This window comes from Crocodylus porosus, unplaced genomic scaffold, assembly GCF_001723895.1.
Source record: "Crocodylus porosus isolate Cpor-Errol unplaced genomic scaffold, CroPor_comp1, whole genome shotgun sequence".
Classification (NCBI taxonomy): Eukaryota; Metazoa; Chordata; order Crocodylia; family Crocodylidae; genus Crocodylus; species Crocodylus porosus.
Window position 1 is genome coordinate 44,137,211 of NW_017728886.1, and position 27,876 is coordinate 44,165,086.

Consider the following 27,876-nt stretch of genomic DNA (forward strand, 5'->3'; position numbering starts at 1 on the left):
GAAGCCCCCTCTCCTCCCTCCCATCTTCCACAGCATGAACACCAGCCCCATGGACCCTAGGCATGTGGTATGCTAGCTAATGCCAAGAGGTGTCTGTGTGTCTTCAGTATCACTGGGACAGGCAGACAGAACAGTGACAACTTGGGGCTTTTTGGAGCGAAATCAACAGGTCAGCTGGTAAGCTGTTTAAGAGTCTGAACTAATGGAGAGAGGCTATTGTTTTGCTGATGAGGTGATACACACTGTTGTCAGTTCCCTGATGGCTTGCTTGCTTGTCAGTTTGCTGCAGACAGTACAAAGAAGCAGGGAAGGAGATTGAAAAGCTCCATATCATCAACAGATGCATGCACTGCACACCTTTCCTTGCCTCACAGTGTTAGCTGGGGGCTGGCAACACTCCCACCCCTTGAGCAGCAAGCAGGGAAAAGCATGGGATAGTGCAGGCAGGTTGGGGGTTTATACCACCCCCCAATCAGAGGTCTTGCTGGGGCCTGGCCACACCCCCTCCCTTCAGCTCAGCACTATAGAAGGGAAGGGAAGGGAAGGGAAGGCTGCTCTAGTGCCCACCCTGCCTCCAGCTTCTAGCCTGAGCCACTGCAGGCATGTGCCTGAATTTTCTCAGTCCACAGAGAATGTCTGTCTGGTTACAAACTGGTTCAGCCTAGCCAGGTTAGACTAACCTGCAAAGATTGAATCAATTCGGGCTCAGGCTTTTTAAATGTCTGTCCCTAGGCTTAAACATGGCACATTTGCAAAACTACCATACTCCCTGCTAGTCGTGTTCAAAATGCTCCTTTTATTTTCTCTTAGGAGACAGACATTGAGGGTCTATACACAGATTTAGTAACAGCTTAACTATTTTGACCAAGAATAAGTATTGTGGGGGGGGGTGTTGTTTGTTTGTAATGGAGATAGCTAAACCCCTGCTTTGGTAGTTATTTCAGTATAAAAGCGTGTGCTTTTATTCCCCTTCCTGTATCACTGTGGAGACATTTCTCTTCTTCTATAATTGCACCCATAGTGAGAAAGGTGTGTCAATATACCAATATGAGTAATGGCTGTATGATTTTTTTATATATAGTATAGGGAAGGCTTAGTATTTCAATTAGCTCATTTAAAACTAACCTCAGAACCAGGAGGATTCTCAGGATCATAGAAAAACACCTTCATGCCACTGGGATGACACCCTGCCCAAATATCTCCAGTAGAATGATCAATAAATAAGTTATCAATAAGTGTGTCCAATTGCAGCACCTATCAAATAGGGGAGGAAGTAAAAATGAAAAATGCTGAATGTACCAAAGCCCCACAAATTCTATTTACATGGGGGTTTTTCTTTAATTAATTTATAATCAGTACATTTATCCAAGGGATGTATTTTGCAGCAACAACTATATAAGTTTATTATCAAACAGTTTCCCCCTCCGTAGTGAATGTTAACAAAGCAGTATCTGGTGCATGTATTCCATAGTGCACCAGATTTTATGCAGCTTCTATGTTAGCTCCTAGGCCTTGTTTTTACTAAATTGATCAATTACCAAACCATTTTGGGCCATTTATAGAAACATTCATGTTAGCTGGATCCCTCAGCTAATACAGAAGTGTGAAATATGCTACATTTTTATGCTTTTGTAAACTCAAAGCTAGATTACTACAATGTATGCTACCTGGGGCTGCTCTTGAGGACCATTTGAAAGCTGCAACTGCTACAAAATGCAGTGGCCTGACTTCTAACTGGAGGAGATCATCAGGAACATCTTACTCTAATGCTCTAAAGCCTGCACTGGCTTCCAATAGCATTCCAAGTGCAATTCATCTGAGCATGTCAGTTTTGACCAATAAAGTCCTATGTACCATAAGGACCACCTTTTCCTTTATGTTTCATCTGGATTCCTAAGGTCAGCAACAGTGCTTAAAAACACACCCTTGACAAATCTCCTTATTGATGTCAGCAGGAGTTACTTCTAACAAAACGGATAGAGAACTGGCTGGAGCACTGGGCTCAGACAGCAGTAATCAATGGCTGGCTGTCTACTTGGCAGCCAGTATCAAGTGGAGTGCCCCAGGGGTCAGTCCTGGGGCCTGGTCTGTTCAATGTTTTTATCAACAACCTGGAAGATGGCTTAGAGTGCACCTTCAGCAAGTTTGCAGATAGCACCAAGATGAGGGGAGTACTAGATATGCTGGAGAGTAGGGCTAGAATTCAGAGAGACCTAGACAAATTGGAGGATTGAGTCAAAAGGAATCTCATGAAGTTCGACAAGGACAAGTGCAACATCCTGCACTTAGGACTGAACAATCTCATGCACCAGTACAGGCTGGGGGCTAACTGGCTGGGCAGCTGCTCTGCAGGATGGGACCTGGGTGTTACAGTGGACAATAAGCTGAATATAAGCCAGCAGTGTGCCCTTGCCAAGAAGGCTAATGGCATACTGGGCTGCATTGGTAGGTGTGTTGCCAATAGGTCAAGGCAAGTGATTACTCCCCACTATTCAGCACTAATAAGGCAGCATCTGGAGTACTGTGTTCAGTTTAGGGTCCCCACTACAGAAAGGATCTGGAAAAATTGTAGACAGTCCAACGGAGGGCAACAAAAATGGTGAGGGGGCTGGGCACATGATTTCTGAGAAAAGGCTGAGGGAACTGGGCTTATTTAGTCTAGAGGAGAGAAGACCGAGGGGGAAGTGATTATTCCCCTCTATTTGGCACTGGTGAGGCTACTTCTAGAGTTCTGTGCCCAGTTTTTGGCCTCCACTACACCAGGGACAAACTGGAGACAGTCCAGGAGATGGCAGTTCATTTTATTTATTCTGGAGAAGAGGACACTGAGAGGGGATTTAATAGCAGCCTTCAACTACCTGAAGGGGAGTTTAAAAGAGGATGGAGCTAGACTGTTCTCAGTGGTGGCAGATGACAAAACAAGGAGCAACAGTCTCAAGTTGCAGCAAGGGAAGTTTAGGTCAGATATTAGGATGAGTTTTCTCACTAGGAAGGTAGTAAACCACTAGAGCAGGTTACCCACAGAGGTGGTGGTGGAATCTCCATCCTTGGAGGTTTTTAAGACCTGGCTAGACAAAGCTTTCGCTGGGATGATCTGCTTTGAGCAGGGGGTTGGACTAGATGACCTCCTGAGGTCCCTTCCAACCCTAACTTTCTAGGATTATGTATTAGTTGGTCAGGCTGTGCCTCAGCAGAGGCCTTGATCAATGACAAATCTGGAGGTTTATCTTTAAGTTGCTTTTATTAGAAGGAAACAAACAAAAAAATTGGTTCTACTCTCTGTGGCTTTAATATGTTAACAGATGCACTTTTATAAACAATGCTCTAATTTCAGACAGATTAGGCTCTTTTCCTAACTAGAAGACCTTACCTTCACTTGAGTTAAGTTCCAATTAGCATGTTTTTCCATAATGTGAATATTATGATCCAACAGATCAGCAATATAGATATACCTTGAAAAGAAAGAATTAGTATCTATTAATAGAGCAGGAGTTATCAGATCTGGGATAAACTGATTCTGTATGTGCAAGTGCTGCCTTTTAGATGCTTTACCGAATAAACAGTTAGAAACATGTGTAAAATTTGAGGGCATCCACAGCATACCCAGCTTAAGACAGACTGCTGAAAATAGCTTAGTTGCCTGTACCTTTAAATGAACAGAAGACCTTAACACATTTTTAGAAGGAAGTTTATATAAATAATTCTTGCAAGCAATATATAATTTTTATACTAACTGGTTCATGCTACTATGATAACACTGGACATCAAATGTGTCCAAGTATATTACCTACTGTTCCACAATATTTCAAGTTGGAGTTGCAATTTACAAAGAGCATCTCCTACCTGTCGATCATTTTCAACATCTAAACCTACACACCAACAACAACTATAGTAAAAATATTAATCTATGCACAAGTTTTTTTTTTAAATGACAACTCACTAAATGAGATAAAGACAGACTTACTTCTCATCAGGTGACATGTTGATTCCATTGGCTGAATAAAATCCTCCTGCTACCTCTTTAACTTCTGTTGGGCTGTAGTAAACAACATTTGACCAAGTTAAGCCCAAGAACATCTCCAGGAACATCAATACAGAATCAAAGAAATAGTGGTCATTGGTAGCATAGAAACGGTCAGGTCCCACAGCCAGAATATCATTCACACTAAAAATAAAAAGAGAAATAAGCAATTGAGGTTTGCAAAGTATACAGTGATTAGTGCTAGAGAAGAAAAGTCAATAATCTTGCTATCTACATTCTTCCCCCCCGCCCAATGGTCTGTTCAGATAACAAAATTGATTTAAAAGTTGAAAATTGAAAAAGGTATGATTAGTGGCCTTCTATTAAGCCTTTTGGAGCTAGTGGAGATAAAAAGCCTAGATAGCAATAATCTGTAAGATCCCTTCCAGCCCCTAACAACTAGGAATCTATGAAATGCCTCAAGCAGGGGTAAGTAATATTTTTGGCTAGAGTGCTGAAAAAACTGCAATGTCTACCTTATAAGGTGCTGGAGTGCCAGCATGCCAGAAAAACAAAACCAGGACAGGGGTTATTATGGTGGGACGTACTGCAAATGGTTGTTTGGGTTTTTTGTTTTGTTTTGTTTTTTACAGTAAATACCAGGTTTTCTAAAAATTTTAAACCTGGTGACAATAAATAAAACTTCATATATTACCTCTGTTCTTGTGTATTCTTTTTCTGTTAAGCATGACGTGATGAGAGAGGGAAAAGAGAGAAAGAAAGAAAGAAAGGAAGAGGGAAAGAGAAAGAAAAAAGAGGAGAGAAAGAAAGAAGAAAAGGGAGAGAAAAAGAAGAAAGGAGAGAGAAAAAAGGACAAGAGAAAGAAAAGAGTGGAGAAAAAGGAAGCAGAAGAGGGAAAAAAGACAAAGAAAAGGAGAAAAAGGAAAAAAGAAAAAGAACAGAGAAAGAAAAGAGAAAGAAAAAGAGGAGATAAAGGTAAAGAGAGAGGTAAGAGAAAAAGAAAAAAGGAGAGATGGAGAGAAAGAGAGATGGAGAAAAGAGAAGAGAAAAAAGGACACAAGCAGGGAGAAAGAAAAGAGAGACGAGAGGAAAGAAAAAAGGAGAGAAAAAAGAAACAAAAAGAGAAGAAAGGAAAAAAGAGAGGAAAAGAAAGAGAAAAGAAAGGCAAAAGAGAAAGAGGACGTTCTCTTTGCCCCCCCTGCGGCTCGGGCCCAGTGATCCAGGACAATGTCTGGTGAAAGGAGACAGCAACACCACAGCAGCAGCTGCCAGGGTGCTCAGGCCTCCCTGACAGTCCCGGAGCAGAAGGAGCCTGGCCCGAGGGCTGGGAGGGAGGGCCCGGTCAGGCAAGGGCAGCATGGGGAGGTGCCATGAGCAGGCCAGCCTGGCGGGAAGCAAGAGCTGCCTCAGGGCTCCACAGACTCGGGCCACAGCGGGCAGGTGGGTGTGCATGCTGAGGTGGGGCCCGCCTTGTCCTGTGCAGCTCTGTGGGGACAGGCTGCAACCACCCTGCCCATGAAGAGATGCCCCTTGCATGTGGCAAGACACTGGGCTCAGGGGGCTCCTGGCTCTGGGCTTGGCCTCCCTGCAAACTGGGAACAGCATGAGCAGGGCAGAGCTGCCCACAGTGTAAGGGCCCGGCTGCAGGGGCCCCTAGGCCCTGGGAACAGCCAGGGCAGGGCACATCCAGCACAGCCGCCCTCCATGGCCCCTGCCTGTGTCCCGGCCTCACCCACCCACAGCTCCCCTCCAGGGGCCAGGCCAGAGGGCACAACCCAGGGACAGGGGGTGGGGCCAGCTGAGGCAAATGTCTCCATGTGCCACTAACTGGCACAAATGCCAGGGGTTGCCAATTCCTGGCCTAAAGGATAAAATGTTAACTGTAAACAAAAACTCTGTTACCATAGAAAAACAACAGAAAGATGCCAAAGACAATGTTGATCTCATCTGACAGGTATCATCCTGAGCATAGACTATAAGTGTGATTCAGTGCTTATTCAATATTTTTACAGCAATTAAGTCTATTAACAGACAAGACAAGAAAAAACTATAGCCGTCTGGCATTATCCAGAAGGAAGGAATCCATGAAAGTTGTAGAAAAACTTCAAATGGAAAAGCCCTCTTCAGGTTATGTTACCCAATTCATTTACCAAAAATAGCTTTTTACACAGAAAGAATGGTGGTTTGAACCCAGTACCTAGGCAGAAGATCATGTTTGATAGTTTTCAGATGTTTGAGAGAATTATCATCTTCTACAAATGTAAACACCTCTACTGTGCTCTTTTGATGTGGATGATTCACCACAAATAAGTACACTGAATCATCTAAAAGAGAGTAACAAAAATAAATAAATAAAATAAATTGGAATTTAAGTTTCATAAAGGCTACCTTGTAACCTGAATATCCATCCATGAAGCCTCCATTACTAGGGTACCTGGCTACCTTTTTGTTTTTTGGGGGGGGGGGGGGGGGGGGAAGTTAAAAACTTGTTTACCTTCACAAAACACCCCTGTGATGTAAGGCACTGCTATCCTCTGCACTTTACAGGTAGAGAACTTAAGTACAATGTAGCTTGTCTGTGGTCACAAAAGAAGATAATATCCAACCTGTTCTCCAGCCCTTTAAGCTAGCGTCAGCTGAAAGATTTTTACTTCTTGGATACTAAAGCTAAGTGTTTTACGTTACTTGCTTTTAAAGTGGGCCCTCAGATTGCACAGTTATCTTTCAGAGAAGGGCACACACATACTTCCACCAGCAGAAAGCTAAAGTTGGCTTTGTGCTCAACCTTGCCCATGATTGCGTCTTAGCCAGCAGAGACAGGCAAGGTCCAAAAGGTCACTGACCAGCAACAATTTGATTTTATCTGGCTCATGACTCAGAAATGTGTCTTCTAGAAAGGTATGTTTTTTTCTTTTGTACTGCCTATGACTAGGTGGAAGTGTAATATGCTTTGACTGGGATACAAGACATTCTTGTTGGATCTGAGTTTAGCTGTTACTACGCTATTACATCCAATACCACTTCCCCATAAAAACTTAATGGAACTGGCATGCAGCTGTGTTCATTTTTTCCCCTCCAAGTGACAGAACAGGACAGAACACTACTGAAGGCCTTTGGTAGGGGTAGAAGAGAATACCAATGGTCTGAACAGCCTTTTACTGTTAAAAAATAGACATTCTCGTATCAAAAATATTCTCTCTCTTTCTTTCCGACCAAAGGTAATGGAAAAAGAACTTCATTTCAGCCACAAGATAATTAGCTGGTAGAGAGCAGAGATGAGGTTAAGTGAAGTAAAGGAACACTCCTGAGCACAGGTACTATATTATAGACAAAGTTCAGTTAAGGCTTACTGCACCAGAATGACAATATATGAACAGTGGTGGCTGGAGCCACTATGTTCCACAGAATCAGAACAGAAAGGGACCTCAGGGTCACGTAGCACAACCCCATCCGGAGAAACAAGACTGCTGTATATCGGGTGATACACTGACATATTCTACTCCTTTCCCAAAGAACCCAATTCATATTTGAACATTCAAGAAACGAAACTGTTACCATCAGGATATGTTATGCCTCCATACCTTATGCAGGCTTCCTGGGAGCACATCATTAATAGCCCCTGGATGCCTATGTTTCTCAAGGGAGAGACCCAAAACATCAAACCTAGGTTCCCAAGTTCACGGCATTCTGTTTCTCCTAGTGGTCCGTTCAGCAAGCCTAAATGAGCATGTACCCTCAACAGAAGGTATGCAACCAGTCCATCTCTCTCTTACACAGGACAATCATTTCAAAAACAGAAGTAAGTTGTTCACACACACTGGCATTACAAGGAAAGAAAAGCCTAGAATACATAATTCCCCAGGAACCTGTCTAGCATCATTTTGCTTGATCAGGAGGGTACTCTCTCCTCTGGCATGGAAGACAAGTATGCTTACTGGAAGCCCCTCAGCCCTACTCACCTCCATGACTGAAATACCCCTTTTCTGCACAGAGTGGGAGTTCCTTGCAACAACTGCTCAATACAGAGATTCTCTATTTCCAATCTCCATCATGCTTTTTTTATGAGTAATTTTTACCACCCACCATCCACTAATATCAGCTGTGCACAGGAAAGTAATCCTCAATCCATATTAAGTTCCCTTTGGCCAACTTAAAATGCAATGGAGACTAGACAGGGCATTGATCTCCAAGATACCTCTATTCACATACTGATGATTCTTGATATGTCACTTATGACAATTTAAAAAAGGGACTATTTGAAGAAAAATGCAACATTTTCCTTTCCCCCTGCCTCTTCATCTAGTTATCAAGCTCACGTTTTTCATGGCAGGCTATGAGGCAGTACATAACAGCAAAGGGATTAAGATTTACCACTTGTCCAATTTAAAACTCTTACCGTTATCAATATACGTGCTGATCCCATGAGGGTTAAATGATGCCAAATCAAATCCGCGGCTAATTCTCAATTCTCTTGCTTTTGGGTTTTTTTCATTCAAATCCATCAGAAGTATTTCACCTGGCTTGTCTGGTGCAAAGCTTTTAACTCCTGGATATTTTAAACCCTTTAAAAATAAAGCGAACAAACACAATCAGTCTGAGGTAAAAAGATCCTGTTAAGGCTGATTAGACTACAGCCATGATTCTCAACCAGAGTACTGCAAGATCCTTTGAAGGCTGCTGCAAAAAATGCAAGGAGATAGGCTAGAAAAGCAGAAAAGCAAATATGGACAGGCTTAATCTCCCCTTGCCTAGCTGTTCCCCTGCCCACACTGCTTGCCCCTTGTGCAAGGAAGTACGTGCTGTAATAAATAAAATAGTTGGGGGGGTTGTTTTTGTTTTGTTTTGTTTTTTTACAGGGGGTGCAGCTCAACTCACACATTTCTGAAGGGATGCCTTCAGATTCATATGGGGCCCCTTGAGTCAAAAAACTATGGTAACCACTGGACGAAAGCTTTGATTTTGGTTTACACCATGAATCTCTTCTGCTCCAGAGTCTAGCTAAATAGACTCCCAGGACACAGGTGAAGGGGGCATTCCCATACTGTCCTCTTCCACTTTCACACAACATGAAGGCAATGGACAGCCATGGTTCCACAGACAAGGCTTTCAGGCCTTTGCCTAGATATTCAGGACTTTCCTTTGTAAGCAAGAGTGCAACTCCCCCCCAGTTACAGAGAAAAACATTCTTTCCCCAAGTTTAAAGCTTTCCATAAATCAGCGAAGCCCTCCTTAACTCGCTACACCTCCAGAACCCCCACACTGTCTCAAATAAGTGGATTACAGTCATGCAGCCTCCCTATTGAAGCTATCCCACTCTCACCACCAGATGTATGCCTGCCTTCGCTGCTGCCTCACAGGGGTAGGCAACGTTTTTTGGCCGGAGTGCCGAACACCACAATGCCTACCTCGGAAGGTGCTGGAGTGCTGGCATAGCAGAAAAACAAAACGAGGGCAAGGGGTACATGCCTGTGCCCCTTGCCCACCACCCAAAGCCCCTGCCCCCCAGCCCTACTGCCCCCTGCCTCCCACCCAAAGCCCCTGTCCCACAGCCTGGGCTATGTGGCTGCCAACAGCTACCCCGGCTCTGGGTAGCTACTGCAGCCTAGGCTGCTCCCAGCAGGGCTTGCAGCATCCCAGCTGCCTACTGGGAGCAGCCCGGGATCCCGGCTGGCAGCAGCTCCCCAGAGCCAGGGGCGGCTGCAGCCAGGAGGCTCCAAATAGCTGTGCCAGGCTCTGGCATCAGCTCCGCAACAGTGTGTGCAGGCACGCCTCGTAGTGGGCGGTGGGGGAGGGACCTAAGGCAACGCCCCTGTCTCTCCCCTGCTCCTGGCATGGAAGCGATGAGCCCAGTGCAGCTGTCTGGAGCCATCCCAGGCTCTAGGCAGTTGCAGCAAGCAGCGGGCAGAGTGCAAACAGCTCTGGTATCAGCTCCGTGCTGGCAGTGACTGTGTGTGCAACTCGGGACAAACAGCAGGGCAGCACAGCCTGCCCTGAGGTGCCTGTGCAGTCGCCACCAGCACAAAGCTGATGTCAGAGCTGTACAGCCTGGTGGAACTGCTTAGTCTGCCCACTGCTTGCTGCAGCTGCCCAGAGCCCGGGCTGGCTACAAAACAGCTGCACTGGGTTCATCACCCACGTGCCGGGAGCGGGGGAGAGACCAGGGCTGCACTGCCTCAGGCCACCCCCCCCCGGCCCACTCTGAGACACGCCTGCACATGCTGGTGCGGAGCTGATGCTGGAGCCTGGCACAGCTGTTTGGAGCCTCCTGGCTGAACCCCAGCAACACCCATCCTTATTTTTCTTTGGACCTCCCCAGATTACTGATCCATTCATACCTCCATGGAGGTCCAAGATCCTGCTTAAGGGCCAGCAACTCTCTCTAAACAACACCAGCAAATGTTGCTATGCTCAGCTCCCACCCTTCTCTGTTCCAATGGGTTTTTCCAAGGCATCAACCCCAAATGCATGTCTTGCCCCAGAAGAACTTAAAAAAACCTGAATTCACCTATTGCAATCTCACTGCAGCAAATTCAACCAGCAAAGGGTTTTTTTCTAAGCCAACTAGCTGCCCCTTGTGCAGAAAAAGTCTAGCTTGCAATTTGTACTCACTGGTCCTGTAAGTAATGAACTAGTCATGTCCTTGCATCTAATGGGAGACAGATACTTACGGAACTAATGAAAATCAGACCATTAGGAAGAATGTCAATATCTTCTGAACCAGCTTCTGTAGAGGGAAAGAGAGAAGTGTTTTATGCACAAGTATTGAATAGTCACAGTTGATTGCTCACATCTTTGTCTTCTCTTACACAACTCCAGTTCTCAAGAAACAGAGCGATGCTATTTTCAGTTACTGTTATGTTAATGGTACCATGTGCCTGAAGCAATAGCAGCAGCTAGAAAGTGATACCAAAGAGGCATTTTCAACACTCCATAGACACCAAGTTTCCATAGATTTAGGCCCTCCTAGTAAATCTGTCTCAGCACAAGCTTTCCCGTAAAAGTCTGGCTGCTCATAAGGTTTCCTTCCAGTTCCTCCCCCACATCATAGCAAGGGGTACAGGACTGCCTGAAAGCCCCCTGCAGCTGCAAAGGCTGACCTCTGCCACCCAGTCAGCTCCTGCCACACCTGTAGCCCCATAGCAATGGGTGATGAGGCTCCCTGCACAGCTCACTCCTGGGTGGGCTATCAGGGGGGAAAAAAGAGCAGAGCACTGTGGGATACTGGGGAACAAGAAGACCTGTCCACACATTAAATTCGTCACAGAAAGGCTGATTCAAACATCATCTTTGTTGTGGGAAACAATTTCTTTGCCACAGAACTGCCATTTTTCCTAAACTCAAAGAGCTTTAACGCCATGTACGCAACGTGCATCTAGGCCCTCAGTCTGAACTTCTACATAATGCATCCTATTGATTCCTGCCTCTGGCCCAATAACTTCCGGCTGACCTGGAACAACCCATTGAGACAGAACTAGCTCTTGAGTTGAAGTCTCTGGTAATTTCCATGTCAGCTTTGCAGATATCAACATCCAGCCACTGGATACTGCAAAGCATAACTCTGGTAGGACAAAGAAACTTCTGGTAACAGTTATCTTCTCCCTGCATAGGTAATTTTGTGCCTTGATAAAGTCATTTCTCACAGTCCTTAATATGTTAACTGGATTGAGGTCTTTTAATCCATCTGTAAGGTGAATTTTGCAGACCACTCACCCATAGCTCCTCTCAGAACACTGCCCTGCCCTGTTCTTTGGGAAACAAGTATAAGCAGAATTCCAACATTTTTCAAAACTGACAAGGTAAAGCCAAAGTGTTTTTCACCCTCCTCAAGAAGAAAAAATAAATACCCACAAATCAGGCCTTTGGAAGGGTAGCCCTTAGCTAACAACCGGTTGGCTAATTTCTGTTGTACCACAAATGTCCTGTGCCACCCAGGACAAGTCACAAAAGCATTCAATTCCTTTACAGGCTCTGCTCCTTTATGTACCTGGTACCCAAAGTGGATTTCAAAACCCAGAGTTAAGGACCTTGGCTCCATGCAGTGTCTGAGGACAGGTAAACAGAGAGATGATTCAAAACCCTGTGAAGAAATCCTCTGCCTTTCTCTCTGCCTCTCACTTGAGTCAGCCCAGGTGTCCCCTGTCTCCCCTTGCTTTCTTCTTCTTGGTTCAGGCTGGTCAATCAGGTGACCTGGCCAGATAAAATTCCTGGGGGGTGGAGGGAAGCTCCCTCTTCCTTCCAGCAAGCAATTTTGAAAACTGCAAGCAAGGACACCAGGCAGCTGCCTGGTGACTTCTGCAAGCAGAAACCTGCCAGGAGCTAGGAATTATCTGTAGGCCAGTCGTGTTTTGAAAAGCTCCTGTATCCAATCTCTGTAAATACTCAAGTTGCTTTTGGTTGCTCAAAGTATATTCTGACTTCTCTACCCCTCACCTCTGTTCAATAAAGGTGCTGGGTTACAAACTTCATTGTTTTACTGTTGAGGAGGGAGGCCTTCATCCCCCTGCTTGGCCAGCAAAGTTTGTCTTCTTATTTTCCTTCAGTTCTACCTGATGCTATTTTGGGATGCTTCAGGCTTAAAGAAGCACCCAGAAATATTACTGGGTGGGCAAAGAACCCCCTAGATTTGCCGGGTCTGCGCGCCCCAGGCGGCACAGAGCCCTGCCAGAAATTAGTGCCCGGGTGGTGGTGCCATTACCCCAGGCTTACAGGCATTCTCCAGGAAGCAGGACAGCCCGCCATACACTCCCCGAGGGAAACCTCACTTTGGCAGTCTGGGGCCTGGCACAGTGAGGTGGACAGCTCTGTGTAGTAGTGCCCCCTAGTGTGCCACCACAAACCCCGCACACCAAGGTGCAGACAGCTAGTCAGAAGAAATGCCAAACTAAGCTCAGTAGACACGTCTATATATGAAATTAATGCACCTAAATAAACTCTAGCACAACTGTGCCAGAGTTTATTGTTCCCAGCTACCATGTTTACATGTGTGCCTGGGACAGCATCATGTTGAGCCAGGTCATACCAGGTCCAGCTGGCAGGGAGCCTGGGGAGTCCATCTGCAGGCCTGGAACTGCTCCCACTGGCTCAATGTGCTGCAGAGGGACTGGCTGGGGCATGAAGGTGCTTCAGTGCAGGGCTAGCAGCAGGAGTCACAAGGCTGCAGGCCATAGGGATTTTTTTCTGTAGTGAGCCTGCCAAAATCACAGTGCCAAAGACTTGGGGATGGCCCGAAACAACAGCATAATTACCCCAATTAAACCAAGAGAAGCCATTAATCCATGCTTAATATCACATGGATTAATGGATTCCCCAGGTTCAATCAGAGTAATTAAGCCACAATTTCAGGCCACATGGTAATCTGTGGGGAAGGGCAGGACTGCTGGGGCCCCTCAGCCAATCAGAGTATGGAGTAGCCCCACTATGCTTCGCCCATGAAAATGGCGGACAGCCCCATAATCTGCCTGAGAAATCAGCTTCCTTCAGTTTGGTAGACCCCTACCTGGTATATCAGGCCATTCAGGGCACTTCAACTTTCACAAATGTACTTCTGTCCTGTTTTAGGCACCTTTAGGTAGGAGTCAGAGAAGAGGCAAACTAAATGGCCCCTAGCTGGCCCTGGTAACCTAAGTGGGGATGGTCCTCAGTGGCATAATTACCCTCAACTGGCCCTAATTGCCTGCATGGGTGCGGCTGCCTACTTATAAGTGGGGTGACTATATGGAACCATGGGAAATCCAGGAAACTGCACCCCCTACTCTCCCAAGTAAACAGTGATGCTACAGGAAGAGGCAGAGGTGGAAAGGCATGATGGGTGAGGCAGGCAGCAATGATGCCTGCCCACCCACCTGCCTGGAGCACCATGCCACTCTGCCTCCCTGCTGGACTGCGCTCCATGCCCCTGTGATTCCCCCCCAGCCCTATTCATGCACCCTCTCACCTGGTGGAGCCATCCAGCACTCCTCTCACTCCCAGCTGCAGCACCTGGAAAGAATCATGGAGTGGCACACAAGGGGCATCAGCCTCCACACAGACCCAGGTGCACAGTATCCCCACAGCCAGCACAGCTAGGTGCATGTCTCTGCTGCCCCCCCTGTATCCAACCTGCATGGGCAATGCATGCAAGCACCTGGCATGGCAACGGCTGCAGCCAGGTGGGCCTCTTCCTGCTGCTGCTGCTCCTGCAGCCTATTGGCCCAGCCTGGCCAAGACTGCGATTCCAGAGCAGTGCCCAGAGCTGCATCCCCAAATATGGGACCCTGCCATCAGCTGGATGGGTGGGAGAGAGGGAAGGACCTCTGTTCCCCTTGAGGCAGGAGTCTGAGCTGCCCCATCTCCCACCCCTGGGGATGCCACACGCACATGTGCAGCCCATGCTCACAGGAGTGCTCTCCCCCTGGCCCCACCCCAAGCCAATACAGAACTTTTGCTAGTCCAGAATTTTTGTTTCAATTTTCACCAACCAGATGGGACCCTGGGACAGCCTATGAAATCCAGGACTGCCCCCCAGCCAAACTGGGATATATGGTCACCCAACTTATAGCAGCTCTTTTAGTGCCTAGCAGGCTACTTAACAGAACAAAAGTCTTAGGTTGCTGATTTATTGTTGTTGGCTTCCCATTCCTGCCTATTGATTCCCCTAGTTTCCCAGTTAATGTTTACTGCCTCCTTGCTCCAGACTTGCCAGCTCCTGACTCTGCTTCTACCCCCTGACCCTCAGTTCCTGACTCCAGTCTATATCCCTGTCTTCTGACAGCTAGCTCATGGCTTTAGTTTGGCAAGCACCCATGTCCAGGTCCCTAGCAGCTACAGCTGCCTGCTCTGGACCCTCTGGCTTGTCTGGATCCTTGCTTCCTATTCCTCACCCCCCTAACTTGTTTAGCACGAGGTTAGAGGTGCGAGTGAATTTCTTGGTCCCTTATGAACCTTGATCTCCTGAGGCTCCAACCTTTGACTCTAGTCTGGTCTTATTTGCTCCGGATCCTGAGCTGTGACCTTCTAAGTGGTCAGGGCTCAGCCCCATGAACTATAATCCTTTTCTCTCCACTAAAATAAAATTATTTGCCAAGAGCAAAGATAAGAAGGTCAGTTAGGACTGGATATTTAAAGTGACTAAGGTCATGAAATGGATAACCTTGGGAAAGCTGGAATGTACACCACTATTTCAAAAGACACTCCTCAACAAATCACATATTGGCCACTTCTCAATATTCTTCTACTTAGGAAAGAAAGGAGCAACAGCACTATTCAAATATTTGTTGGACTGAAGCTTGCCAAACAATCCCCCTTTGGCACCATTACTGTGAACAAGAAAATGGTTCTTTTATAGCAGAAGTGATGGAGCACATGCTTGGAGCAGTAAGTGAACTGCTGCTCCACTCCTAAGTGCATCCAACATGGCGTTTCTGAAAAATTTTGCTCTGCTGGTATTGCACTAGTGCTTTCTGAACAGGTTTAAGCTCTCCATCTGCACTATTCTAGCAGTGATAAAACTGCATAGATAACAGCCACAGCTGAAGTCCCTCAGCAAAAGAACTAGCATAAGCAAGGCCTAAGAGGGAGTTATAGCTCCGGGACCGAGGTGAGGCGCAGCAACTTGTTTTATTTATTTATTTAATTAATTAATTAAAGAATGACCTCAAAAGGGACACTTTGCTAATCTTTGTTAAACAAAAGGCTCAAGTTGCATTTTTGTTTTAATTAGAATCATTTTAAAGCAGCCTCACAGCATCTCTCAAGAACGAAATGAGCTTCACTTTAGATTGAGATAAGTTATCGGCTTTTGCGTTAGACTGCACTCTCCACAGAGCACATCTAATAGCCTGAAGCACAGTCTTATCTATATATTTTGAACAGGATCCTATCCTCCTCATGCACAATCACCAGACCAGGTACTACCCTGCCACAGATGTCTACATAACATAAATGGCAATTTTGCAACTAAAACTCATAATCTGATTTCTGATTGGCTGAGCAAGTTATTTGTCTCTCTAGGCAGTTACAGTGCAGGAACACTGCAACTTAACTCCACGACTTCTTGAATATACTTCTTGGTGTTAGAAATCAAGAAACCCTATGGCCCTCATAAATCAACAGACTGCAGCAGCACTTTGGTGGTCCTTCCTTATAGCGTACCACACTGTCTTCTCAGAGAAGGCTGCTGTTCAGTTTCTGGTTTGTTATCCTAAGGATGCTGAGCTGGCAGAAGTCTGTGTTTTGTGACAAGAATGCCAATTGCATCATGGGAACATGCATCTTATGGTTTTCAGTTTGTTGCAATTCATGTAGGAATACTGCCTTGCTGTTTCCAGGGAAATATGCTCTCTGATCACGTTTATCATGTTTCAATGGGATTTCAGGCTGCGTATACATTGCAGGCCTGACGGCTACTCCAACAGAGGTGTATTGCAGTACAGTGCTTACATGTATAATATTCCCTTTTTAAGTTTGTATACAGATTGCTCAAACTGCACTCCTGGCAATATTTACTAGTGGCACTGGCACTAACCCTCAAAAAGTCACTGAACAATACCAATCAAAGTACTGAATAAGCACAGCCTACCTTGTGGTAAGTCTAACCTTTGCCTGCACCTACAGTCACCACTATGTTAGAGGTCTGTGAAAAGTTCTGCCCATAATGTACATGGCAAAGAGAGGGCATGGGAAAATGTACACTTGGAGCCACTTCAAAATGAGAGGAAAAGCTGCTGCTTGCCAGTGTGCAGCAGCTGTAACTCGTAGACAGCCAAACCAGGTAAACTGCAGTTTACAAAGGATGCAAACTGCCTTGAGTTTAATCCTGCTTCATTCCAGGTTAGTGCTGGAGTTGTCTGGCTATATTTAAATCACTACAGGCTACTGCACAGGTACTGTTAACAGTGTAAAAGCTGCCGTCTGCAAGGATCATGGTTTTCCCTGATTTAAAAAAAAATCAGAAATTTTCCAATAAAAAAAATACAAGTCAAAATCCACATTTTTCTGTGATCAAAATGAAGCACCATATCAATCCAAATAATATATAGTGGCATTTTGTTTTAATCATGGAAAAATATGGGTTTTGAGTGTGTGTTTTTTTTAAATCAGAGAACTTCTGATTTTTTATCAGAGAAAACCAGGATCGCTGCTGATCTGGAGCAGCTCCCTATCCCCTTTACATAGCTGATCACACCCAGAGTCTGATAAACACTGACAGCCTTTATACATAGTTACAGAACAGTCTCCTTGTAGAAAATAAGCAGTACACTTTCATTTTGAAGGAAAAACAAGATAAAAATTGACATAGTGAAGACAGTAAACTCACAATATCAAAAAAGTACAAATACCTCACAAAAAACTAACCAATTAACAAAATCCACACTAAACTCACACTTCTCCCCCTCCTGCTCCAATTGGTATAGGGAAGGCCAACTAAAACTTGTTGAACTAGTTTTACAATTCAGGTGAAATTCTTAACTGTGGTTTATGGTTTAAAAAAGATCCATTATGCTGTCCTTTAACCCCTCTCTGCTCATTCAAGGTGCAAATAAAAAGCAGCCTGAGAATGAAGCCAAGATGGATCACACTGGACAAATGTTATCATCCTCACCATAACATAACTGTAGAAATAGGGAGACAAAAGAGACATTTCAATTTTTTTTGGAGTTCATCAGTTCAAGCTCCTTGACATTTTGGAAGCAGCTGATCGGAACTATTAGCCCTAGAGCCATATTTAATAGTCACAGTACATAGAAGCAACCAGACCCAGGATGGAGAGGATGCAAGTGCACTCCAAAGTCACAATAAGACCTTTTCCAGAACTCCATCTCCCTCAGAAAATGATGATTCATTGAAACTATCACTTATCACAAGAAGGGTCAAAAATTGGAAAGCTTCAAAAATGCCGAAAAGAACATTCCATGTTTTCAAAATGACAGATCCTTGTTTTCTGATTCAAAATGAGTTTCCATTTCAAAATGTCCAGAGTAATACATATCCATGATATCTACACTACCTGTAACAAAGTTTGCGTGTAACTGCTGGAGGCATACCAAGGCTGCAATTTGAATAATTTACACCAAAAAAAAATGCTATTCTGGGTCCTTTCACTTTCCTTGCTTAATTTAATTTCTAGCAAAAATCATATTTCTTTGTTTACTTTTCTTTTACATTGAAAAATAAAATTAATAAGAGTCTAAACAAACAGAAATGGGAAATTCTGTATAAAAAAACCCCAATGTGCTAGAGCAATCAAGTTACTAAAAGGTTTGCTTTTTTTTTGCTGCTGGTGCATGGTTTTTACATATTCACAACAGACTGAAACAGCTGCTCTCTTCTTCCACAAACAAAACAAGTAGTTTAAGACTATTTTATTCAGAACTGATCCAGTCCCTTAACTACATCCCTCCTCAAGGAGGCAGACTGACCAGTCTCATTTTTCAACTAAATACAGAAGGTTCACAAAATCCAGCTGTCAAGGGATTTAAGAGAAGGGGGGAAAAACACAAAAGGTCCAACACCCTCAGACAAAAGATATCCTTTTGTCATCACATGGACAGATCCTATAAACACGTAAGCAAACATACAACCAAGTAGGGATGTACCAATAAAGATTTTTTGGGCCAATACCAATGGCTGATTATTAATAAGCCGCATCAGCCAACACCAAGCCAAATGACAATATGCAGCCCGGCAGCTTGGAAAGAGGTGTCCACCAAGTAAGTCTGTTGGGCAGGAGGTGCACATCGAGGCCCCTGCTATGAGGAAGGGTATATGGCTGGGGCATGGGCAGGTGCTGCCCAACCAGGGCAGGAAGGCGACAGAGATGTGCTTGGGCTGGACAGTAGCAGTGCTGGAGGGGGGAGGGCTACAGGGTGGGCTACAGCCACACCAAAATTCACTGTAGCTCCCCCCCCAAAGCCTCCCCTCTCAGAGCCAACACCACCCAGTCTGAGCGCAGCTCCAGCCCAACCCCTCGGGGGAAGAACCCAGCTGGAAGGGCCCAGCGCCACTCCTGGCCCCAGCTCGCAACAGTAGCCTGGCCTCCCCCTGTGTACAGATCCTGGGGGCATGTATTCCCCATGACTCCCCTGGAGCTGTGTGTGTAGCAGCAGCAGCAGGATTCTACCCCCCCATCTCTAGGTGAGCTGCTCATAGCTCTGTCTTGCGCTCCAGCCCAGCTGGGCAGCACCTGCCCCTTCCCCAGCCCCAGCCCTACTCCCTCCCTCACCACAGGGGCCTTGATCTGCACCCCTCATGCCCCTTCGCTTCCCCTGCCCCTTCCTCCCCAACAGACTTACCAGCTGGGTACTGCTCTCCAAGCTGCCGGACTGGCTGTGTGCATGCTGAATTTATTGGCGACATCATCGGCCATATCAGCCAAAAAAAGGTGATTGCCAATAAGGCCAATTTTCCTTTTATTGGTGCCAATACACTATGGACTGATGTATTGGTACAGCTCTGCACCCATGCACAGTAGACCCACTCAACTGAACAATGTTACTTGTGTAACATTAGAGGCCTCTCTTTATAAAGGTCACCAGAAAATTCAATCAAGTAAAGCGAATCTGGGAAAGGCATTTGGATAAACACACTGACTTTCTGAACCTCTTGTCATTACTACTTTTGTTACACTGTCATGTCAGAGCCATTAAACCCTTTCTACCCTTTGGTTGTCAGTCTTTTGGCCAGCAGATGACAGCAATGCATATGGAGGCAATGTGCTCAGCAATGTTGGGACTGGGGCATAGGCAGCAAAGACTTGTAATCTACACTCTAATTTACACTCATTGCCACTGGGTCCTAGTTTAAAAAACAGATAACCCTGATTTGGCATTTTTTCAGCTTGCTTTTATTAACATTTCAGTTAGCTTGTGTTTGCTGCATTAGTTTAGAACTTTCACGCTGTATGTCAAATTCTTTACCAGGTGATAGGCATCTGACAATGCACCTTACCTGCAAGGCCACACCTTAGTTAGGCAACAGGGTCGTATTTAGCCCTCACAATTACAGTGGTTATGAAGTCATACTCTTATAGAATTAATTTTCCAGGATATTAGCATATTAGCCTCCTTCTTCAAAATGAAAAAAAAGACTAAACATGTCATAGCTAGCTATTGGGAAGAACTTGCTGCCTTTCCCAGCCTCACCATAATTAAGTATAGCAAATGCTATGCAGCATTTATAAATCACAATTATATCCATCACTCAAGTTAGAGTTTTTTAAAAGCTGGCTTAAGCTGCTGATTTCAAGGCAAGGCTCCCTGTATAAGCAGTATATTCAACCTTATTATACATACCAATTCCTTTAATGAGGTGGCAGTTGGGAAGCTCTACTGGCTCTATTTCCCGAGAAGCATTAAGTTTATTTCTGCAAGAAGAAAATATATAGTTTAATGCAACTGATCCTGTTTCAGGACCTGATAACAGGATAATACAGGCAGTCCTCGACTTACAACGTTTCAAGTTATAACGTTTCACACTTACAACCTTTCTAAATTGACACCCTGTTTCAACTTTCTGATGTCAGTTTCAACTTTACAATGCTTGATCTGATATGACGCCAAAATAGCGAACAAGTCACTGTGTCACCCATCTCCCTGGAGAACATATGTCCAAACTTCCTTGGATACTTTCTTTAAGAAAGCAGACAAGACTCAGGAAAAACCTGCAGCCAAGACTCTTGAGAAGAATCCAGCCAAGAACCCTTCAAAAAGTCCAACCAAGAGTCCTTCAAAAAGTCCAGCAAAGTCACCTCAAAGAAGTCCTTCCAAACCTATATGATTGCTATTTACAATATAAATACATTAATGTAGCTATATTACTAATCTACAATTGACTGAATACAAAATTCTGGGTTATTTTTGGTGAAAACAGGGTATTGGGCCTTGGTTCAGGAACCAACCCCCCATTTATAACATTGTTTTCTGTGGGAAAATCGGTTCCAAGTTACAACATTTAGACTTAAGACGCTGTTTTCAGAACCAATTGCATCATAAGTCTGAGAACTGCCTGTACTTAAACTCCTAACTTGCTTTTATTTTAACTTTACCACCAATCGTTTGTCTCAGTAAAATGGCACCTCTCAAATATTTAATGGAATCATAAGTCTGTAACAATCTTCAAGGGTCAACCCTCTACAGACACAAGTTTCACTATCCTAAACCACCTCACAGAGATACCTATATAGCTTCTTCGTGTAAACCTCTAATGGAGGACATTCTACAACTTCCTTGGCCAGTATGTTTTTAAGGTTCTTAAGGTTAGGATTTTTATCCCAAGATTAGAGTTTAAATCCACTGCCATGTATCCTGTCTTTGTGGCAAGGGAGGACAAGTTTTCTCCATCTTTCTCATGGGCCCCTTTAAAGTTTTTGGAAACTACTCTTATATTTAATAAATGCTACTGTTTTTTATATCTAACATTATAAAATTGCAATTGTTACATTTAATATAACAAAATGTTATATTTGTTAATTTATATTATAATTCATTAATTTGTTAATTTATCATATTATAAATTATAATATAACTATATTATAATATAATTATTGGTTTGTTAATTTAGTATATTATAATTATATTTGTTATATTATGTAACAAATTGTTATCACAAATTGTTATATTTAATAAATGCTAAAGTGTTTTTTTTATATCAAACTTTATAAAATTGCAACGTTGTCAATTCCACATTTTTAAACAACAAACAAACCTAAGAGCCAGGCTCCAAATACACCGTATTTATTTATAATAAATTTGGAGATTTTAGTAGTCTTCTGGCTGAGCTTCCAAATGCATTTACATCACATGTAAGCTTTTTTTTCTGCAGCCATGACAACTAGACACTTTCACTTATTTAAAAAACACTTGTCAAATAATTGAACTCCATAACCCGAAGCTTTTAGAAAATCATCCATTAGAGTGAAATTAATGATAAAACTTCAAGAGTTGTCAGGTTACAACATAAAACAAACAACTTTTTCAAAAGTCAGTTGTACTTTGATGCCCAGAAATTAAGCAATTGAAGCTAGAATGCTGATCTGTGGAAGGTTACAAAGCTGACAGGTCACACTTGGAGTCAAACATAAAAAAAACCAATATTTCAGACAGAAAGAAGGTAGATAGAAGGGTCCTCTTCTTTCACCCCATGCCAATAACTCTTTTTGTTAACAAGCAGTTCCACCCTTTCCATATTACTTCTTGCTATTTTTTAACACTAAAGCAATCATCTTTTAAGGCAGGGGCGGGCAATCATTTCAGGCGGAGGACCACTTACTGTGTTTTGGCAAGCCATCCAGGACCGCGTGACAGGCAGCCACGGGCAGATAACTATTCATTTTCTAAATTTTTTAGGGGGCTCACAGGCCAGATAGAATGGCCTGGCGGGCCAGATCTGGCCTCCGGGCCACGTTTTGCCCACCCCTGCTTTAAGGTAACATTCCTTGTAAGTGACAAGTGTTGTTCTTTGCGCGGTACTTTTGATCTACTGCTGTTTCATTCTACCCATTTTCTCCATACCAAGAATTACCTCTTTATTACTGTTGTTCCACTCTCCCTTCCAAACACTTTAGCATCAGCCACAGTGACAAAGACTAAAGTGATGACAAGAAATACCATGGTATTTGCAGGCGGACATTAGTAATGAACAGGCCTCATCTCATTTCTGTCATTCCCCTCACCCCCACCCCACCAATGCATCATAAACTATAGATATTTAATTACGTTCACTTTCTGTTTAAAATATTTAATAGAATTGTGTGGGGGGAGGGACTGCAGATATGTTGAAAAAAAATCTTAGAATGTTGATACAATTTTTAATCAAATCAAAACTGAAATCAACCTGATAAGTTTGAATAAACATTATTTTAAAATAGTCTTCAGCTAGCATAAATAGTAGTTTCATTAACTTCAAAAGAGTTTGTACTGTAGTAGCTGAATTTCTGGACCAGCATTTAACCTGATGATGTCCCTCCCTCAAATTATTTTACCGTCTAAATAGGGTAATAGCTAGGGGTTTACCCAACTGGAGGAGATGGTCGACCAATTTGAATATATGCTCCCTCAATACCATATCCAAAGGAACTTATGAAAAGAAGGTGTGTCAACTACAAGATTAGAATGTTTCTTCTTAAAGAAAGTTATTACTTCAGATATTCCCCAAATACATGCGCAGCTGGAGCTGAAGATTTACATGTTGAGTCAAAGAATTAAAAATTTAAATATCCTGTAGCAACATGCTACTCCAGTGGTTTTTTTGAAAGCACAGATTTATCTACAGGATCAGTATAAAACAGCAGATGTGCAATATGGTTGGCACTGCTACTTTACTTTTTTGTCTCCTGACCTGCATCCATTTAAATTCTCACCCTATTGTTGTCATTTATGGATTTACATTCAAAAAATATTTTTCTGCATTGTGAATGTTTCCTACATGAGTGGGAGAGGTTAAGGCAAAATGCTAAATCTCAGAAGTTTTTCCAACAGCCCTCAAGGCAAGTTATCCCTGCTCATGGGAAGTTACACAAAGCACAACTGGTAAATGCTCCAGGGTTAAAAGAGATTTAGCACAGTAGTATTTACTCAGGTCTTTGGCTCTCCCATTGAAGAACAACTCAGGCAGGTTTGATCAGTCAAGCACAATTTATTATTTAATCTCCTTATTTAATAATAATTTATTATTTAAGTATTTTCCTTCCCTATTTTACCCACATCTTCCTTATTCTTGCACTGCTCTCACCCTTCCCTACTTACTAGTTTCATTCTGACACACATGGGCCACATCTACACAGGACACCGACTGCGCAGTTGTTACTGCGCAGTCATTTAGCACTTGTACACCTAAGTATTAAATGACTGCACAGTAACCGGATTTACTTCACAGTGGCATCCCCACAAGTCTTCCTGGTGATGCTGACAGCATAGGATCTCATTACTATACTGTATTTAAGAAAAAATATTTTAAGATAACACAAGTGAAATTTTTTGTAAGTGGTATAAACAATAGTGTACCTGAAGCCCAGGAGGCAAACTTCACGTGCAGTATAAGCATCTTAGCTGGATTTCAGGTGGCTGTTGAAGGATCTGTATATTGTACAGTTTGTGCCATGCGATGCTAGTAATGAGCTATTACACAGTAGTAGCAAGCTACTGCACAGTAAGTATCTTGTGTAGACATGGCCACGAGGATACTATGTTTTTATAAGCTGAATAAGACTGACAGCAAACTAAATGCAAGGATATGCAGCACTCTCTCAGGATGGCTGCAGTATTATTTACATGATACAGAAGGGGATTTACCAATCATTTTCAAGCTTCCTTAAGTAATTCTGTAATACCAGGGGTACCATGCAGACAAAGACTGCAGGCAACAACAGAACGCAAAATTCCCAGAGTTTTCGTGGAAGGCATTTCAAAAACTGGAAGAAGAATACTTAGACAGGGCACTAATAAAGAACCATAGAGCATTACTGTGAGAAGCTTCCAAACTACTGCATCTTGCTCACCTCAGATACATGAGATGCCTACTCTGAAATGAAACATGCCAGGTCTGCTGATGGTAGGGGCTCATTCAAGACACACCAACTACGGAGAAAACAGACCAGTGTTCCTGGTTCCTGCAAGGAGCCTACCTTGTATATTATCACCCTCATTCTGTTTGCAAGAATCTAGAAGTGCCTGCAGTTCTTCAGATCTAAAACATGTTAGCGAAGTAAATAGCATGTAAAAAACAGAGGCATGGGTGGAAATTTAAGTATGAAAAATCAGTTTATGGACATTTAAAGTGATAGAGACCCTAACAATGCACAATATACAGCTCCCTCAACAGTCACCTTAAGCCCAGCTAAAATGCTTGTACTGCACATGAAGTTTGCCACCTGGGCTTCAGGCACACTACTGTTTATTCCACTTAAAAAAAAAATTCATTTGTGTCATCTTAAAAGATTTTTTTCTTAAATACACTGAGTGCATACTGCTATACCCCACCACAGCAGTTGAATCTTTCTGTCATTTTAATAGTTATCACATTTAAGATATTTCTACTTGTTGTAAATAATCTTCAATTTATAAGCTATTTCTTCTACATTAACTGGGAAGTATTCCAACAGCACAAACAAAAAAACACGAAGACATTGATAAGATAGATCCTTCTCAGCATTATAACATAAAACATAAATGAAAAAGTCAAGCAGAATACTAGCAGGTCTATAGAGAATGCTTTTTTTTTTTTTTTGCTTTTTGGGGTTCTTATTGTTGCCGATGGGGGGGCAACCAAGGATAGCTGGCTCAAGCAGAGGGAGGTTTGGCTTAAAATAAATCAAACATCTTCCCTTCCTCTTCCACCTCCCCCACACACATACTCTCCTTCTAGTACAAGGGTGGCCAACCTGTGGTACATGTGCCACAAATGGCAGCCTGAGTGTATGGCATGCAACTGGTCGGGGAGTGAACCGGCAGCACAGCAGCAGTTAGGACCAGAAGCAAAAGGTAGAGCAGCAAATTGGGCAGGGAGCACAGGACAGGGGATAGGTTGGGTAGGAGAGAGCGATCAGAGTGGCACTTGGGGAGTGCGCTGGATAAAGCTGTGCCATACTTGCGAAAAAGAATGGCCCCCATTGCTCTACTACATGCTAGCAGAACAGGGGTGGGCAACATGCGGCCCACCAGGCAATTCTATCCATCCAGTGGGACCTCTAAATATTAATTTTCTAAATTTTTTATCTGCCCCTGGCTGCCTGTCATGCAGCCCTCGATGGCTTGCCAAAACTCAGTAAGTGGCCCTCCACCCAAAATAATTGCCAGTCCCTTACAGGTTTATTCTGAAGGCTCAAATGTTATCTGAACTCTTATTTAGCCTTTACTCTTACTGCTGCATCAGCAACGTTGCAATGTAGCATGCTGATAAGACAGCACTGTCAGGAAAAAAAAAGTTTAAAAAACCATGCTTGCAAGTATATTTCTATAGTGCCTTTAGTCTGATATAATTTTATTTTTTAAAGTTTCCTATCTTATTTACCTTGAGCTTTTGTTTGTTTGTTGGGATTTTTGCCAGGGTTTTCTCTAGCGACTATATTCTGAAAAAACTTGCACAAAACAATTGTAAATTAGAAATTCATTAAGAATCCTGTTTCACAAAAAGTTGTCATATCTGATTCCCTATCTAGTTCACACTGTACACAACTCTACAGAAGTATAATGCAGCGTATGCTTGTACTGCAAGCTACAAGAACTACATGTTCCTTTGCCATTAGCTACAGTTAGCAGAGGCAAGAATTTGGTTTCACATTGCTACTGGGGAACACACACAATTATCAGAGAAACACAGAGAAGTAGGCCTGGAATGAACCTCCAGAGTCATTTAGTGCAGTGTTTTTCAACCAGTGGGTTGCGAGGGGCTGCTCGCGCCCCCCTCCCCCCCCATGCACTGGAGGGCTGTGGTCTGAGGGGCAGCAGATTGGCCATTGATGTTTACAAATGGGTCATGATACAAAAGAGGTTGAGAACCACTGATTGAATGCAACCACCTGCCTCAGGAAGAATCACCCCATTCAAGTCATCATCTAAACTCTGCATAGAAGGAAAGCAAAATTGTGAGCAGGAGCAAAATTAGTTACTGGATTGCCAGGGAACGGACCAATTCCCTTTCATTTATCTTTCCTTAAGCAAGACAGGATGCATGGCTGGGGTTTAAGAAATGAACTATTATTGTAATACAAAAAAAACTGAACCCCCCCCCAACCTCCTCCCTCCCTCCACAAGGTTTTGCTTCACATTGTGTAACTGCTCACGTTCACACCTTCGATTCTGCTTTACAAGTCGGGGAAAATAAATTGCAGAAAACTGCAATAAGGCATTCCCTTACTGAAGGCAACTTAGCTTATCCCTTGGCAAGCTCTAGGCTTGAAAAAAAAAAAAAAGCAGCAGAGTGTTAGTTATAAGTGCTTAACAAGAAGAGCAGTTGTGCTCACAATGTACCAGGGGTACAAAGAGAGGGCAGGGCAGGACAGGACAGGACGGCCGCGCTCGGCTCGCCCGGACACTGCCGAACTCGTGTGTGTAGCCTGGTCGGGGGCAGCGAGGAGATGGGTTTGCTGCTCTAGACGGTGCTTCAGCAGAGGCGAGTCCTTAAGGGGGGCCGGGAACAAACGAGATGAATGAACCTTGTGACGGGCGCCCCCCCGACAGCTCATCAGCTCGCGAGGATTAGGCCACCTCAGCTCGGGGGCGGGGGTCTGCGCGCACCCGCTCCACGAGCAGCCCAGCTCTTCCCTGACGCGGCTGGGAAGCAGCCCTGGCCCGAGAGCCTTTTTTTTTTTTTTTCTTTTTCCCCCTGTTTTTTTGCACCAGTCCTGGAAGCACTGCAATACCAGGTCAATGCATGGAGTGGATGGAGCACGCTCCAGTTCCACCACCCAATACCAAAAAGAATCTGCTCAATATAGACCTCCTATGGACAAGGACAGGTTAGTGCAGCCCATCTGAATACGAGCCAGGCACCTGCCCGAGGCGGGACGGCGCGCGGGGGACTCACCGAAAGGCCACGAACCTCCCGGCCAGGAAGGCGGCCGCTATCCCGGCCAGGGCGAGCGACACCAGCTTCCCCATGGCCGCGGCGGAGACTGCCCGGCCGGCGACCGCCCCCCCGCCCGCGGGAGTGGTGCGCGGGGCGGGGCCGCTCCCTGCCCCTGCGGCTGCGAGGTCGTCCCACGCCGTGCTGCGAGCGAGCGACGGGTCCTCGGCCTGCGAGGGAGTCTGACCTCTGCCCAGTTATTTTCCCGTGGGCAGAAAAAGCAAGAGCGAAAACGACGAGGTGGAGTTGTCTGAGGGGTGACTCGGTCTAACGCGAGTCTCAAAAGGCTGAGAACCACTGGCAGAGATACCCCAGGCTCAGCCAGGCTGCCCACACACCAAGAGACTGACTTAAAAACC

At 44.2% G+C, this 27,876-nt stretch overlaps 1 protein-coding gene across 1 annotated transcript in view; it reads right to left on the reverse strand.

Annotated features, from left to right (window-relative positions):
* LOC109309008 (serum paraoxonase/arylesterase 2-like) overlaps nt 1–27,586 on the reverse strand; it is a 32,888-nt gene extending 5,302 nt beyond the window's left edge. The window contains exons 1-8 of the mRNA XM_019533555.1: nt 27,479–27,586; nt 20,251–20,321; nt 10,651–10,706; nt 8,379–8,544; nt 6,180–6,306; nt 3,965–4,165; nt 3,371–3,452; nt 1,126–1,254 (exon numbers count right to left, since the gene is read on the reverse strand). Coding sequence (XP_019389100.1) covers nt 1,126–1,254; nt 3,371–3,452; nt 3,965–4,165; nt 6,180–6,306; nt 8,379–8,544; nt 10,651–10,706; nt 20,251–20,321; nt 27,479–27,552 — 906 coding nt within the window. The 5' untranslated portion in view covers nt 27,553–27,586. The remainder of the gene's footprint in view (nt 1–1,125; nt 1,255–3,370; nt 3,453–3,964; nt 4,166–6,179; nt 6,307–8,378; nt 8,545–10,650; nt 10,707–20,250; nt 20,322–27,478) is intronic.
* Between the last annotated feature and the right edge of the window lie 290 nt (nt 27,587–27,876).